We start from the raw sequence: 15,681 nt of genomic DNA, 5'->3' as shown, positions 1-15,681 counted from the left end.
ACGTGTGGTTGATAAGCTGGTGTACAGTGAATACCTGATACACTATTTTGTCTATGTAAATTACCGGTTGTGTATGATTTTTACAATAACAGCTTCCTCCGTCCATGATCATGCATTTATAAAATCATTTATAGTAAAAATAAATTGTATTCTATACAAAGACACGTGTTATATTATTAATTACCTAAGTAATCATCAAGCCAAATCCAATTGTTAGATACATGTACCAGTCAAATTATCGACGGCACATATTGTATGGTTTTGTCTGTTTTTTTCTTTGTCTAAAGGTCTAATCCTACAGGTCTTGACCATGCTGTCGATCCTTGTACCATTACCTCCATAAAATGAAGCTGTTTTTAGCTCACCTGGCCTGAAGGGCCAAATGACTTATGCTGTGGTGCGGTTTTCGTCATCAACATTTTTTCTTTAAACAACCTATGGACCAATTGACCAAATGATTTGATATTTGGCTGGAATGATCCTAGGATAAAACCTGACAAAATTTGCGAAAAGAAATAATCTTGACGTATATTCAAGGTCACAGGGGTCAGATTTGTTAAAACCTTTAATATAAACTTTATTTGTTTTACAACAATTGCGAAACAAGTTATTTAAACTTATACTAATCACTCTTGTTGGCCCGGATGTAAGCGCGCGAGGGGCCTTATTGTGGGAGGAAAGGCCGGAGTACCCGGGGAAAACCCACGCGGTCGGACAGGTGACCCCTTACCTTTTCACGTCCGTTCCGGGAATCGAACCCCGGTCGGCTAGGTGAAAGGCGAGTGCGTTAACACTGCGCCACCCGACCACCCAACCTTTACATATATGTAGGATAGAAATCAGATGTAGTATGGTTCCTCTACATGGAATATTAGAGTAACATTGGCGATAGTTTTACTTTGATTCTTATTTCGGTAACCAACGCTACAGCGAACCGATACATTACATTCATAACAATGATACAGATTAAAAAATCACTTTTATTTTCAAAATACATGTCATCTCTGCTACAGCAGGAAAATGAGAACTAGTTTTTGAAACCTTGTCATTTACATGTAGAACTATCCTTCAAACCTACAGTGATATGACATATGATGGATTGTAATGTGAATGAATTATCAATTAAACAGTGCTATGCTAACTGTTCGATTATAGTATACCATAAACACCAAGTCAATGACAGTACAGTGTAAAACATGACAATGATCACATGAAATTGTCTTTTCAAGCTGTTATGAGTTATGTATAGCAAACCATTAATATATGTGCCACTAAAATTCAGTTGAAAATTTTGTCAGAAGCAAGAAAAAAAAAAGAAATTAATAATCCATTGAAAATGGAGTCATGGAGAAAAAAATGAAGTATCATTTAATGGACAGTAAAGAGATATGCTTGTAAAACAAAAGCTTTAACATTTTGTGACAGTCCTACGCAATATCTCTAGATTCTAGTTATATCAGATTTGTCTTACACTTGAGGGAAATATACATTCTATAAATTCTTAATAAAAGAAAGAAAATGGAAATTTGACATCCATCTTCTCAAAACCAATGAGTTATTTGAAATCATCTTCAGTCAGTGGTACATCACAAGTGTCCACAATATGGAGACATCCATATCCTTCATCTTAAAAATATGGTAAAAGCCATATTCTTTACCATAAACAAACACAAATGTAATGAATAATCTTTAACTAGTCTGTAAGTATTTTGAGAAATATAACAGAGCTACGGATATGCTCCATCGTATCACAATTCCATATGGAGAGGCTTCCAACAAGATACATGATGTTTCCCCTTTCATAGTGTTAGAGTGCAGCCTCAGCAATCTTTGTTCCCTCGTCACAGATATGGCCTGTGGTAAAAATGGCTCCTGGATACAAACATCTGCCAGAAACCACCAGACAAGAAATGTGGGATTTGGAAGCTTGTACCATTAGGATGAACAAAAATGCCAGCAGCACTTTTATGTGTCAATGATAATTGCTCAATAGCTGCCAACAATCCTTACACTTTGATGTCAAAACCACTGACAAACTTACATAGAGGACAAACCTAATATACTTACATGTACAATCCTTAAGACATAACAGCTACTTCAGTCTTATATAACTCACCTTTACATACAGTGCTCTCAATGTCTCATTCCATACAGTCTTAAACCTTGGTTAAAAACAGTTACTTTATATAAATAAAAATCCAGTTCAATATCTATAATTAATACATATACGTAATTTAATTCCAAAAATGATCAAAGTAGTAAATATCAAGTCAACTTACCTGTAAAATGAAGTTATATCCTGTCTCTATATACTTTAAAAATCCAGTTTTCTGGAAATCCATTAATCCATTTCATAAAAAAACCTTGTGTCCATTTAAATTTTGAACTGTTCTACCATAACTAAATTTCTTTTGATGGCTAGTTTCCATACTTAACTTTCCCTGGAAGAACCTATAAACTAGCCATCATTCAGACATCCATTCTAATTTACTCATACTAACCTTACTTTCTAGCAATGTTTTATGAACATAAATGAAAACAAATATAAATATAACATAGCTTCCAAATCCCACAATATCCTTTTCTTGTTGATGGTTAACTTCCTTGAATGGCACGTCAGTACTGTCTGTAACCTCCACCCCGACCTCGCCTCCCTCCTCGACCACGCCCACGTCCTCCTGAAGCCACAATGAAAACCATATATATGAACAGATGTTATGGATACCAATGCTGATTGATACTTTGAGGGTTTTCTCCATGTTTAAATGTAATGAAATGTACAGTCCTGAACACCACTTTCAAGATGTTCACAAGTTCATTTACTAAACCACAGAGCATCTTTACAAAATACTGACAAGCTGAGTCCAGGACCCAAGGCATATTTTGAAAATCGCTATATTTTTTCTCCATTTATAATTAAAACCAACAAAGCCTTCTAAACCCCTCGAACAGATCTTCAAAAGACATAATTTCAATAAATTTTCAGATCTGTAATACATTCATGTTTTCAAGTTAAACAATTTACCAAAGCCCTGTGTGTTTCCTGTCATTTCCTTAAACGCTCCAGCCCTCTGACTAAACTTTCCACTCGGCGGTGAGTACAACGACCTGTCTTGTTTTGATATTTTTTTAGCAGATTTGTCTCCTGAGCCAAATGTGATAGGGGTGATTCTCTTTTGCCTGAAATATAACCAACATGCCAGTTAGTAGTTATGTGCATTATAAAAGTATGAAGGAATAGGCTTCTCATCAAGACTCAAAGTACAATTACAAAAGAACAATGTCTTGATACGAAACCAATAAAAAAGAAAAATGGAAAAAAAATGGAAAATGCTGGCTTTGTTGTACATGAAATAAGTAAATGATAAATAATATATAGAGAAAAACAATATAGAAATGAGTGGTTCCCTTTCCCCAAAGGAAATAATGAAACATTTACAAATAGAAATGATGTACAAATTAATGTCAGAATATTGATTATCTCCTAATTAAGTGTATCAATAATTCTACTGGGACATATGTTGTCAACAATCACATAAGGTATCAAAATGTGAATTTTTTTATGACAATACCAAAAATAATCTAGTTTGTAAGCTTAAGCTTAATCTTTCTTCCATACATATAACTAACCTATGATAGTATCTATGAATATATCTTACTTATCAAGGAAATATTGTTTGGATAAATTGTAGTCAATGTACAAATCGTGTGACAAATGATTACCTTGGTGAACTGATCATTATTGTTCAAAGCAATTTAGTATCAGAAGATATGACCTTGATCTTTTTCTCTCCAAATTCAACCACATCTAACACATTATCAAGGTAATACTCCTGAAAAAGGAAGCAACTGGTACATACCCTGCGGCTGTGGCACTGGAGTCTGTAGCTGTTGCCGTCGCTGGTGACTGTCTCTGGAAATTCACATTTCATTCACATTCATTTGCTTCAAGTTTATTTCATACAGTTTGACACTGATACCAAACACAAGCTTTAGTAAAAGCCATTCAAAATCAGAATAGATCTTTCATCACAATTCACTAACACTCTTACATTTATTTCTCAACACATCAGTTCTTTGATACAGATACTTTTTCATTTTCATCTTACTTTCAAATTTCATCAAAGAATGATTAACTGGTTTCTACTAAACAAAAAGCATCCTCAATATTTAATGCATGCATATCACTTTCCATTATAGCTTGCAGAGATCAGAGTAAGCCCAATTTAACAATAAAGCCATATATGGGAAATATTATATGTTTACCCCAGTAAATGGGTGTAACAGAAACTTCGTGAATTAGGGAAGCGGTTTTTCAGCACATACAAAAAGTAATGTGAAAGTCGTAGCTCAGTAGTAGGTATTTATACTAGTGCATAGATATCAGATGGATAGAAATCCATTTCCCAAACTGAATTTGATTCTTCATCATCTAGCTGACATTAAGAGACTTACAGTATGTTAGTCTATAAACCAAATTTCACATATTTTTTTTATTTTGTTAAGAGTAAATCACACCAACAGCAAAAATGCAGACAAGTTGTCTGCATTATGTTGGCCTGGGCAGCAATACTCACCACTAGAGGTTTCCAGGAGAGAGTCATTATGGCCTTGTATGATGGGGGGCTGTGGAACAAGTCTTTAATTAATGTGTTGATGTTAGAGGTGATCTTGAGAGCTACAACCTTGATTTTGTTCTGGAATAGTAAATACACATTAAATCAATTACAGAAGTCATAAATCACAAATACAACACAGTGCTATAAATAAACCTCGTTAAAATGTTATTTCTAATCTACTCTAATACATGTCAAAACTAAAACAAATGTAAAGTTTTTATTTGTTTTAATTCTAAAATAATGGATTCACGCATTATATTACAATAACAAAGTTCACACTAATAATGTTTGTTGAAACATTCATTTCAATAAAAAAATCCCACATATTTCATTAAAAATAATTGCAATGCTCTCACACAATTGAATATGGTACATTTGAAATAGTTTTTAGAGAACACAATAAGATTGTTGGGTTTATCAACCTGTAAACAGAGTCATTTTAAGCACAGGTGAAGTCTCCTTGAGGTAGCTGGTGGTTACCTCACTGCACAAACAGGAGGCCTGTCACAAGCTATTCAGAGCAACTGCAGTACCTACCTAGAACTCAGTTTCCTAAGAAACATAAACTGCCCTGAGTAGTGATCAAACCACAAACTTGATCACTATATATTGTAAAATTGGTGCTATTGCTGCTAAAATACTAGTATATGGCTTACAATCACAAATATGATCACATGAGTGAAGATTTCACAAACAAGGTATGTAAACATCACCAAGACCTGTTACAGAGAAGACGACAGGTGTGTAGCATCAATACTTACCTCGTCAGTTTTTAACACATCACCAGACTTCCCCTGAAGTGCTTGTCGTAGTTGTTTGATATATACCTGTACACCTCGAGCAAAATACTGTAATCTGTAAGTAATAACGGAAATGTTTATCCAATCTTAAATCTGAATCTGTTAAGACATAAGGAGTACCTAACTGTATTCATAAAACAACATAGTCCCTTTACTGCTGGTATTTAAGAATTCTCAGTTCCGATATAATTCTTTATGAAATAAAACTGTTTAGGCAAAACAGGCAGATATTGGGACCTCTATGAAACACCCAAATCTCACAAAACACTAGTAACCAGTCAACAACGCCAAAAGATCTTTACTTCCAATATGATTTTGATGTTTAAATCACTTTGTAATAAGTACTAATTGTAATGAGGACCATTACAAATGTCCCCAAAATGACCCCTTCAGCAGTAAATGATAAAAATAATCAGACCTGCAGTCATGCCAAACATGGACTATGCCATTATCCTCCGCCAGTGCCACCTAATACATATATACCAATTTTCACGAAAATCGGACAATATCTAAAATTTGGCCAAATTTTGACCACAGCTGACCGATCGATGGCCGAATGAAAAATGGACTATGCCATTTTGCTCCTAGTGCCACCTAATACATGTATACCAATTTTCATGAAAACCGGACAATATCTAAAATTTGGTCAAATTTTGACCACAGCTGACCGATCGATGGCCGAATGAAAAATGGACTATGCCATTTTGCTCCTAGTGCCACCTAATACATGTATACCAATTTTCATGAAAACCGGACAATATCTAAAATTTGGTCAAATTTTGACCACAGCTGACCGATCGATGGCCGAATGAAAAATGGACTATGCCATTTTGCTCCTAGTGCCACCTAATACATGTATACCAATTTTCATGAAAACCGGACAATACCTAAAATTTGGTCAAATTTTGACCACAGCTGACCGATCGATGGCCAAATGAAAAATGGACTATGCCATTTTGCTCCTAGTGCCACCTAATACATGTATACCAATTTTCATGAAAACCGGACAATATCTATAATTTGGCCAAATTTTGACCACAGCTGGCCACTCAGATGACCGATTGGAAAAATTCAAGGGGCCTGCACTCCGCCTCGCATGTATGAATATGTATGTGAAGTTTTGTTAAATTCCAAGCAATAGCTTTTGAGAAACGCGTCGGAAACCTCACCGGCGGAGGAAAGAGGAAGAAATAAGAATAATATAAATAATAATAATAAGAAATGGAGCAAACACAATATAAGTTGGGGGACATAAAAAAATAAGTACTTACAACTTAACATTTAAAAGGAAGTTACAACACAGAAACGTTGTGTCATAATGCTACAACTTGAAATATGGTGTAAATACTCGTACAATGAAAATATACAGGTTAGTAATGATTTTGTTCCATAGTTACAAATTTGAAGTAGTACAGGTATATTGAATATATATTTGATTAATACCTTAATTTGAAATCCTTTAATCTCTCAGCATTAGCATCATCTATTAGAAAGCCTGGTAATTTTCTTGCAATTTGATGGAAAGCAAACATTAAACACTCCACAAAAGAGAAATGGAATTTTGGTTGTTCGTTCACTGAAAGTCCATCGTTTTCTTCCGCTGGAGGTACAGGCATGTAATTCTAAAAATGAATAATACAGAGCTAAATCATAAACCTACTCAGTTCATAGACATTGAACAACAAGCCATTTTCCGATGTATGTTTGTCTTTTATTAAATCAAAATTTGAATACTTGTTGACTTTTTTCACTAATAAACATGTAATATATCTACCAATGAACAAAACAAGTTTTCTTCATGAGAGGGTCAGATATTTTTTTATGATTTTTTTCAGGAGGGTTCAGGACACATTTTTTGCAATTTGGGTGAGTCCTTATAAACAGAGATATATAGCAGCATTGAAGACTAGGGGTGAGGCATAAATTCCACACTCAAATATTGCTGCACAAAAATCCAAACAAAGGTAAATTTCACTATGAATTTGGGTGCAAATAACACTTACAATTAAACAGTTGTATACATTTGTCACTCGGTCTTCTAAATTTTCCAGATCCCCAGTAAATTCTGAAATCTCTGAAAACAATTTCAACATTTCTAGCTGAGCATCTACTCCTTCCTCTGGACTTGCAAGTTCGTCTAATGATGGTAATACATTATCACAAATGTAACCAACAAAAGCCTTTGAATGTACATTTTTCTGAAAATCAAAAGATGATATGTAAATTAAAGTATAAAGGATTTGGCATATTTATTGATGATATTTACCAGATCTGAATAATTCCACAAGGATTATTTTAGCACAATCTTCCACAATCTTTTTAACGTCAGACATTGTCACATCTTTACAATCTTTTAGTTCTCAATTCAGTTTTAAGTTTAAATACTTGATCCTTGCTACACTTTGGGTTTACTTACTTCAAGGAACCCTGATAGCCATATCCCTTCTCTTATTTATTGTTATAATTACTTATGCTTAATTTTGGGATTCCCATTTGTTATATTTGAATATGACAATACAAAACAACCTGTTTTCTGATTCCTTGTAATATCAAAATTGTCATACTTGAAATGCTATCGAGTATATCTTTGAAATCAAACGGAGAAACATAGACAATAAGGACCATAGTAAATTTGTATGTCATACTTACTGAAAACAGTGGCACAGCTTGTTTAATACAGTGCATCAGTTTGTCAACACAGTCTGGTTCTTTAGCCTACAAAACCATTAAGTTGTCATGAAAAATGAAGGTATTTTGGAGGTGATAAAAATCAGTCCTAGTAATTTGCAGTAATGAGTTTTTCTGTATGTGTAGTGGTCTAATGAACAGACATAAAAAGATGTACATGGATATTCCCTAGTTTTTCCTTTATTATGATATTGATTGTACCGACAGGTGAACATGTTATATTACTAGCATCTGATTAAAGATTTTTTTCAAATGAAGCCACAAACATGTAATACACATGGTTATAATCCCTTGTAAGACTGTACTCAATCTTCGACAATCTTCAAACATCTTTACTAATTACGCTGTCAATCAAATACGTATATTGTAACTATGTTTTTGGATCAGACTTTTCCTGCATACAAATTACTTTGACACAAACTTTTAATACAATCATTAATTTTTAAAATCAACGGAAAATAACTAAGAAATTGGTTAATTATCAGTTCTGTTTGTATGTTTTTCTAACTTCACAAATCACTAATCATACCACAAAATCCTGGTCTAATTCTGCCTGTTCTGTGACTATCTCTACCAATTGTTGTCTTCCCTGTACTGTGTTCATGGATTTCTGGGCCTTCAGGATGTCCATCATACAAATAAACTCATCCTTTGTAACATCTTGTAACACCTTCATAAAACAAAACAATATTGCATTGTTATTTTATTATGTTTTTGTTCGTAACAACATTATCAGTTTTTATATATGTTTTACAATATAATATCAAGGACTAACTTCTGAATACAGGATAATCTCATTAACTTCTTTAATAAAGAAAATAAAATGATGAGCATAGATTGTAACAAGCTCCCATTTCTACCTGACAATTGACTGGTGAGTGGTCTTTGAGACAGGTCCCAGTTTCTGCCTTAATACTGACCAGTCTCTATAGACAGGTCCCAGTTTCTGCCTTAATACTGACCAGTCTCTATAGACAGGTCCCAGTTTCTACCTTAATACTGACCAGTCTCTATAGACAGGTCCCAGTTTCTACCTGACCACCGACTAGTTAATACAGACAGGTCCCAGTTTCTTTAGACAGGATCTGGCTTCTATCTGACCTATGACTGGTTTCTGTAGAAAGACCCCTGATTATCATATAGAAATTAATTTCATATTTCATTGAGACAATTTGCAACATCAATTACCCTGCCACTGAAATAAAACTATTATTACCATATTACTAAAATAAAACTATGTGAATCAGACCTTTTTACACTCTGCAACTAAATAATCTTCTGTGTCTTTGTCCAAGTTTTCTTCAGGTAAAGCCTTTATTTTGGCTCCCAGAAATTTGATGGCTTTCTCTCTCACTGTGTCATCTTCTCCCATAATTTGAGTAAATAAACCTTGTAAAGTACCTGGAAATTGTAGAGCAAAATCTGTTTTCATCCTTGAAAGAAATGAGACAAGTTTGCAAAGTCAAAACCCACTGAAAGAATTCATTACAAGAAATTGCAATGTAGGAGGACGCATTTATATGACTTCACAACGAATTTGTATTTACCTTTGGTGTTGATTTTTAGAAGACTGACAAGAGATGACTGGACCAGACTGAGCTCTGTGGCATCATCACACTGTAGTAGCTGTGCTAGAGCCTCTGAAATCTTCGGTACATGTTCTGTGGCAACTCTACATATGGTTGGCAGGTCTTTGATAGCTTGTTTCCGGATCTAAACAAATTGATATTATGTTGCAACCATGAACATAATGGTAATCAATATCTTTTGTAAAATTACCATAGCTTCTTGTGAATACATTTAATATGGTAAGACTTTGAGGCAAGTTCAAATCAGTTGACTATTTCCTAAATTTGGTGAGTACAATTACTAGAGATGTAATGGAATTCATCAAATTTAGGGTAATTACATCAGTTCACGATTCAAACTGATACTGATAAGGCTACTATTATTAAAGATAATGTAAAAGTCAAAAGTTTTTTGGATACATGTACTATCAAATCCCTTTCAATCCAACACTTTGCAATTTTACCCACTGTTATATTATGACTTACAGCTTTTCTGTTTACCAAATAATCCCTCCATAAATTGAACAAAAATTTTAACTTATGTTATGATATAATCGAACATGAAATATCACAATTTTTTCTTCTATAACCACATGCAAATGTCTATATTAGGTACCTGTGTTGTTTCTAATGACTATTTACCTCATAATTATAGCTAGAAAGCCATGAGGTTGCCTATTCCTACATGTAACAAGTTTGTTTCAACCCTTGCCATTGGCAAAGAATGGAGACGGTGTTAATATCTGAGTTAAGTCTTCACTTCATTCAGTCAGATGTGATTTAAATATCCTCTTAATGAAAGTTATTGATCGTCATCAGACATCTCGAGAAAATTTGAAGTGTCTTTAATTTAAACACTTAAATATGTTTCCTCTGATAGTATGTTTCCTTTCTTTGTTATTTACCATGACATCGTCATCTTCACACAAATCGAATAAAGCATTTATAGCTGTGTGCTCCAGCTTTGGGAAGTGCTTGAAGAATCTGACGATGAACTGTGATGCTAGCCTCTTCTCTGATGGTCCCCCACTCACGGCACTTAATATGGATTCATATTCTTTCTCGTGCTGAAATCAAATACGTATCTAGTATTACAATACTCATGATATATCACAGACTGGTTTGTTTCATACATATATATAAGTGTTCTTCATCATAAAATTCCTCTCTATCAAATTGGAGACAACTGGCATTCAAGAGAACGCATTGACAATCCGACGCATCACTATAAACAGAAGTTATGGGGTTAAAATCATCCGCACTCATAAAAGCAATCCCTCAAATCTAAAGACGTGTACCTGTCTATCGATTTGTCATAATTCTGCACAAAGAAAGTATCCGGATTCGCCCTAAATTATCCAATATGTGAGAAATATCTTAATCATGTGCCTTCAAATAATTAAGAAATGGTATTGCTTAGCAGAATGTTGAATTATTTTACATTATGATTAATATGTAATGCATCAAGCTCTTAATGTCACTCAGAGTCAGAACTTACAAAATTGCACGATTGTTTTTGATGACGTTTGCACTGTTGGCAATATAACTAAAACACCTACCTCGCCTGCCTTATCCTTAGCATCTGCAAGAACACCAAAATCTTTGTAGAGTTGTTCTATGGTCACCATGATTGTCTGACAACTATTTCGAAGTGTAAAATTACAACGAAACCACAACTTGCGCGTGGGTCCCGGCTCCGGAAGTATATTGTACGCAGGAGCTACGTTTTCTACTTCCTGTGAAAGGCGCGTTCGACTAGCTCAATCAAAAAATGACTTGAAATCACACCGTTCGGACATCTCTTCAACCCCCTTGTGCTGCATCCTTGATATTTATATCATTTTCGCTACCTTATGGACTGTTCAAATTGTGGTTTGTCCGTCTGGCACATGAAAAATTGTTATCGCTATTTCTTTGTAGACGTTTCTCAAATTTCATATGTGCTTCGGGAGTCAACTCTAAATACAGAAATCTAGATATCTCTTGTATGTAAAGTGCAAGATTGTAATGACTAACACATTTCGGTGATCAAATGTTTGCAGTTTTCATTCGTGAAATATATAATTACTAACATTTTTTGGTTTAGAAGTTATTGAGCGGATAACACCATATTCTGAGACAGAAAACAACACTCCGCACCTGCCCGGCCCACTGATGGTGCTATTTCAGCTGCTTTAATTGGCATATACCTGCTGAATATCTCCTAGAAAGATGAAACGATTGCATGATGCAACTTTTAAAGAGAAAATATTTGTTTCCTACATGTAAATACTATATCTAATTCTTTTGTTTCGAAAGGTTCTATTCCGACTTGTGTGTCGTTTGTAAAAGTTTGGGTTTGAAAATGGCCTAAGAAGCAAATACAAGAGCTTGGGTGTGTTCACAGAAGAGCAACAGTCGTTGATAAAGACAGATTGTGTTCTATTGGAAAGATAACTAAAGAACCATTGAAGAAGTTTACCATTAATTCCATATTGTTTTCGTTTATATTTAAGGCCAGTGTGCCAAACCTTGTCAAAGGTCTTAGAGAAATCGCAAAGCACAAGTGCATTATGTTCATATTTTTCTAAGCTGAGTTGGTGAGTGCGATACAACTCAATAAGTTGATGAGTGCAAGAATGATTAGGAAAGAAACCTGATTGAAATTTGTAAATTAGCCTGTTATCAAAAAGGAAGTTATATATGTTTATACACCACGCGTTCAAATAGCTTACCGATACAACGAAGAAGAGAGAAAGGTCTGTAGTTTGACACTTTGTTGTGGATTTGAAGAAGGCATTACATTAGCAAATTTCCATTTATTGGAATAAGAGCCTCGGGAAAGTGAAAAATTAAAGATAATAGAAAGGGTATAGAAATTACTAATGATTTTCAACATTCTATGACTAATTCCATCTGGACCTGAAGCTTTACTTACATGAAGTGAGTGGATTATATCCTCAATTTCAGTAGGTGAAATGATAAGATCTGAAAGAGTAGAATTAGTTCTTTTCTCTAAGTGAGGTACATACTTGTCATTATCGGAAAGTGAAGATATGGAGGAAAAATAGTCATTTAGGAGCTCACACTTATCTTTGTCATTAAAAGTATATTCATGGGACGTTTCATCATAAAGAGGAGGTTTTCAACGTTTTTCTTACCTTTCATCATATGACGCAACAGTTTCCAATATGTTTTAAGTTCGGTTTTACATTTATCAATAAAAGAATCAATATTTTCATGAAAAAGTTCTTTTTCCCGCTTAATCATATTATTTGTCTTATTTCTTGCATTCTGATATCTATGTTTATTATAGTCACTACTTCTCCGTATATATTGTTTTTTCAATCTATCCCTTCTTTTTTGACGATGTACAGTGTTATTCATCCAAGGTGTATCATGAATACGGATTTGAACTTCCTTAAAAGGAATACAGGTATTAGCAGCAATTAAAATATTAGCAGCTAAAATTCACATATATCATTTACATCATTAAAGCCCCCCAAAACATTGCTCCATGGAATATCAGAAATAAATTTCTTGAGTCCGTCAGTGTCAGTTCTATTGTACAACCAGACCTTTCTCTTGACCACTTTGTTTATAATACTAGGTACATCAAGAATAGTAAAGACAGCATCATGATCACTACTAGATCCGTTTATAGTCGTAACTTCAGAAAATATTCAAACTGTAACTTATTATAATTGGATCTAATAAAGAAGATGACTCTGGTAGTTTCTGTAATAATGTTAGTTAGGTTGTAGGATGCAAGTATGATAGATGGTTCGCCACGGAGAGGTTTCAGAAAGTCTATGTTGAGATCTCCCAATAACATTACTGGTAATTTCAAAAGATCAAGAGAAATATACAAGTTGCCACAAACCGTTCAAATTACTAGTATCAGGAGGCCTATATAAATTACCTATAACAAAAACTTTACTTTTATAGCAAAATTGAGCCCCGGTGATTTTGTCGTTATCAAATTCAAGATCATTTTGCAACTAAAAAAGAAGAATAGTACATAATTACACCAACTCCAAACATATTTCGACCCTTCCTGAAGGGTTCGTTACAAAAACCATCCATTCTAATTTGTTCATTAGTAACAGTATTAACAAGATGTGTTTCGGAGAGACAAAGGACATCTATGTCACCAGTCAGTGATTCAATATAATGAAGCTTGTTTCTCAAGCTTCTGATATTTAAGTGGAATATATTTAATGAGTTCAACAAGGAACTGTTGTTTGAGTTTGGACCGGGATTGGGATGGACGTCACCAGCAATAATCAAAAGAATAAAGATAAGAATTGCAATGTTTGAATTTGGAGTAAACATTTGTGCAAACGTAAGGAACAAGATTAAAATCCAACATCTAACATTTGTAATAAATATGCACGAGAATGCATCGACAGGAGTGTTTGAAAAGTGGAAACTTGTTTGTTAGAACTGTCGATAATTTGGAGTAAAAACAACATATGACGGCTCTCCAGACACATAGATCGTTACTCATTACGTCGGGTAACGGTTGTATGCGCGTCGGACCGCAATAGACAATATGCCAAAAAATGGGCGATTTGGTAGCTAGCTTAAGCAGTTGGTAAGAAGAAAAGGAGTAAGAGAGAACGGAGAGAAGTAGTCAGCAGGACGGACAGAGGATTTGGTAAAGAACGAAATATGGACAGCAAAAGAGACAAGAGGGATAGGATGAAAATAGGAGATGATAGCAGGGAAAGGAGCAACATGAAAGTAAAACAGGGAGCGTTTGAATGAGCGCAGAGTGTGGAGTCATTGTGAGAAAATGACATGGATCGGGGTGACTAAGTTGACAAGATACCTAGATGTGTACAAAATACTTCAACAAGAGTCATTACACATACATGTAGTACCTATATTACAATAAAGTTATTTGATAATCTAGACTGTTTTTGAGAAGTATTTGATTGTATTTGGCCTTGAAAAAAATTACACGAAATGAATTGACGATAAGCATTCACTTATAATATGGCATACATATGAAACATTCTTAAGCAAGAATTACTACAATCAGCTCACCAGACAACCAAGATATTGTTACTCACAATAAATACAAATTGTACAGTGGATATAGAACCCTGACAAGTTGGAATAAGAACATTCAGATTGACGAGTCAGTTGATTTTAAGCATTTATAAAAGTATTTGAAGCTGTGATGGATACGTGTTTTACGATACAGCAGTTGAAAAAAAAAGACAAAATGTATACATAGTGCATCAAATTGCAATACAGACAGAACTAAGATTATTTTTGACATTTACACAGTATTATTTGATTATCTTATTTTTAAATGTGACACTTAAATATTTACTTTAAATCTACTTATCTGGCGCTCTCAAATTTTGGCGCATGTCCGAAATTTTGACTGATTAGCGCAGTGGTGAGTTAGCGCACACACACATATCGCCATTAAAGTAATACATAGAAAAGTTATTAGCGCAAACATAATATGATCTTACACGGCATTTTAATCAGCTACACGTGTACGTATGACATGATGTTACAGTACGTGAGCAAACGCATGTTGGATTAATTTGTCCTACTGAAATCCAGTCAACGTGTTTGATGCTCTCGTTCCGGCTTTGACAAAAGTTGCAGCGACCAGCTGTTTAAGGCGATCACATATGCAGTTTGTTGGTTTTGTTGGGGTTATTAAACTCTTTACCACAGTTCTATAAAGCAATCGACAAATAGGCGAATGTGGTAAACGTGGCGTTTCCTTTCTCCTCTTTCGAAACGCCCATATCTTGATAGTTACGCCCCTATTTGTGTCATCTGAAGAGTTATTAGTTATGGCTCCAGAAAATTAAATATCATCCACTGTCGTCTCCGAAACCGTGCAAGTCCACTCAATTATGATCTTTTTAGGGCTAATCTTGTAAATTCACCAGAGTGTCAATGTGGGCACCCGTGTGAAGATTCTTATCATCATTTTTTTAATTGTCCTTTATATGCTGATCAACGTAGAGCACTATACCAAGAATTAATATGGTA

At 34.4% G+C, this 15,681-nt stretch overlaps 1 protein-coding gene across 1 annotated transcript; it reads right to left on the bottom strand.

Moving 5' to 3' along the window:
- Nucleotides 1–966: 966 nt before the first annotated feature.
- LOC132545383 (apoptosis inhibitor 5-like) lies at nt 967–11,377 on the bottom strand. The gene is made up of 13 exons (XM_060209065.1): nt 11,235–11,377; nt 10,581–10,742; nt 9,655–9,820; nt 9,357–9,508; nt 8,637–8,777; nt 8,069–8,134; nt 7,423–7,617; nt 6,863–7,041; nt 5,381–5,474; nt 4,578–4,697; nt 3,861–3,913; nt 3,026–3,180; nt 967–2,678 (listed from the first exon to the last, which is right to left on the bottom strand). The coding sequence occupies exons 1-13, from the start codon at nt 11,301–11,303 to the stop codon at nt 2,617–2,619; spliced, it is 1,614 nt and encodes a 537-aa protein (XP_060065048.1). The 5' UTR covers nt 11,304–11,377; the 3' UTR covers nt 967–2,616.
- Between the last annotated feature and the right edge of the window lie 4,304 nt (nt 11,378–15,681).

Source organism: Ylistrum balloti, unplaced genomic scaffold (genome assembly GCF_031769215.1).
Source record: "Ylistrum balloti isolate Yb309-2 unplaced genomic scaffold, AGI_CSIRO_Ybal_v1 Utg369846, whole genome shotgun sequence".
NCBI lineage: Eukaryota > Metazoa > Mollusca > Bivalvia > Pectinida > Pectinidae > Ylistrum > Ylistrum balloti.
This window is presented reverse-complemented; position numbering and strand designations above follow the sequence as displayed.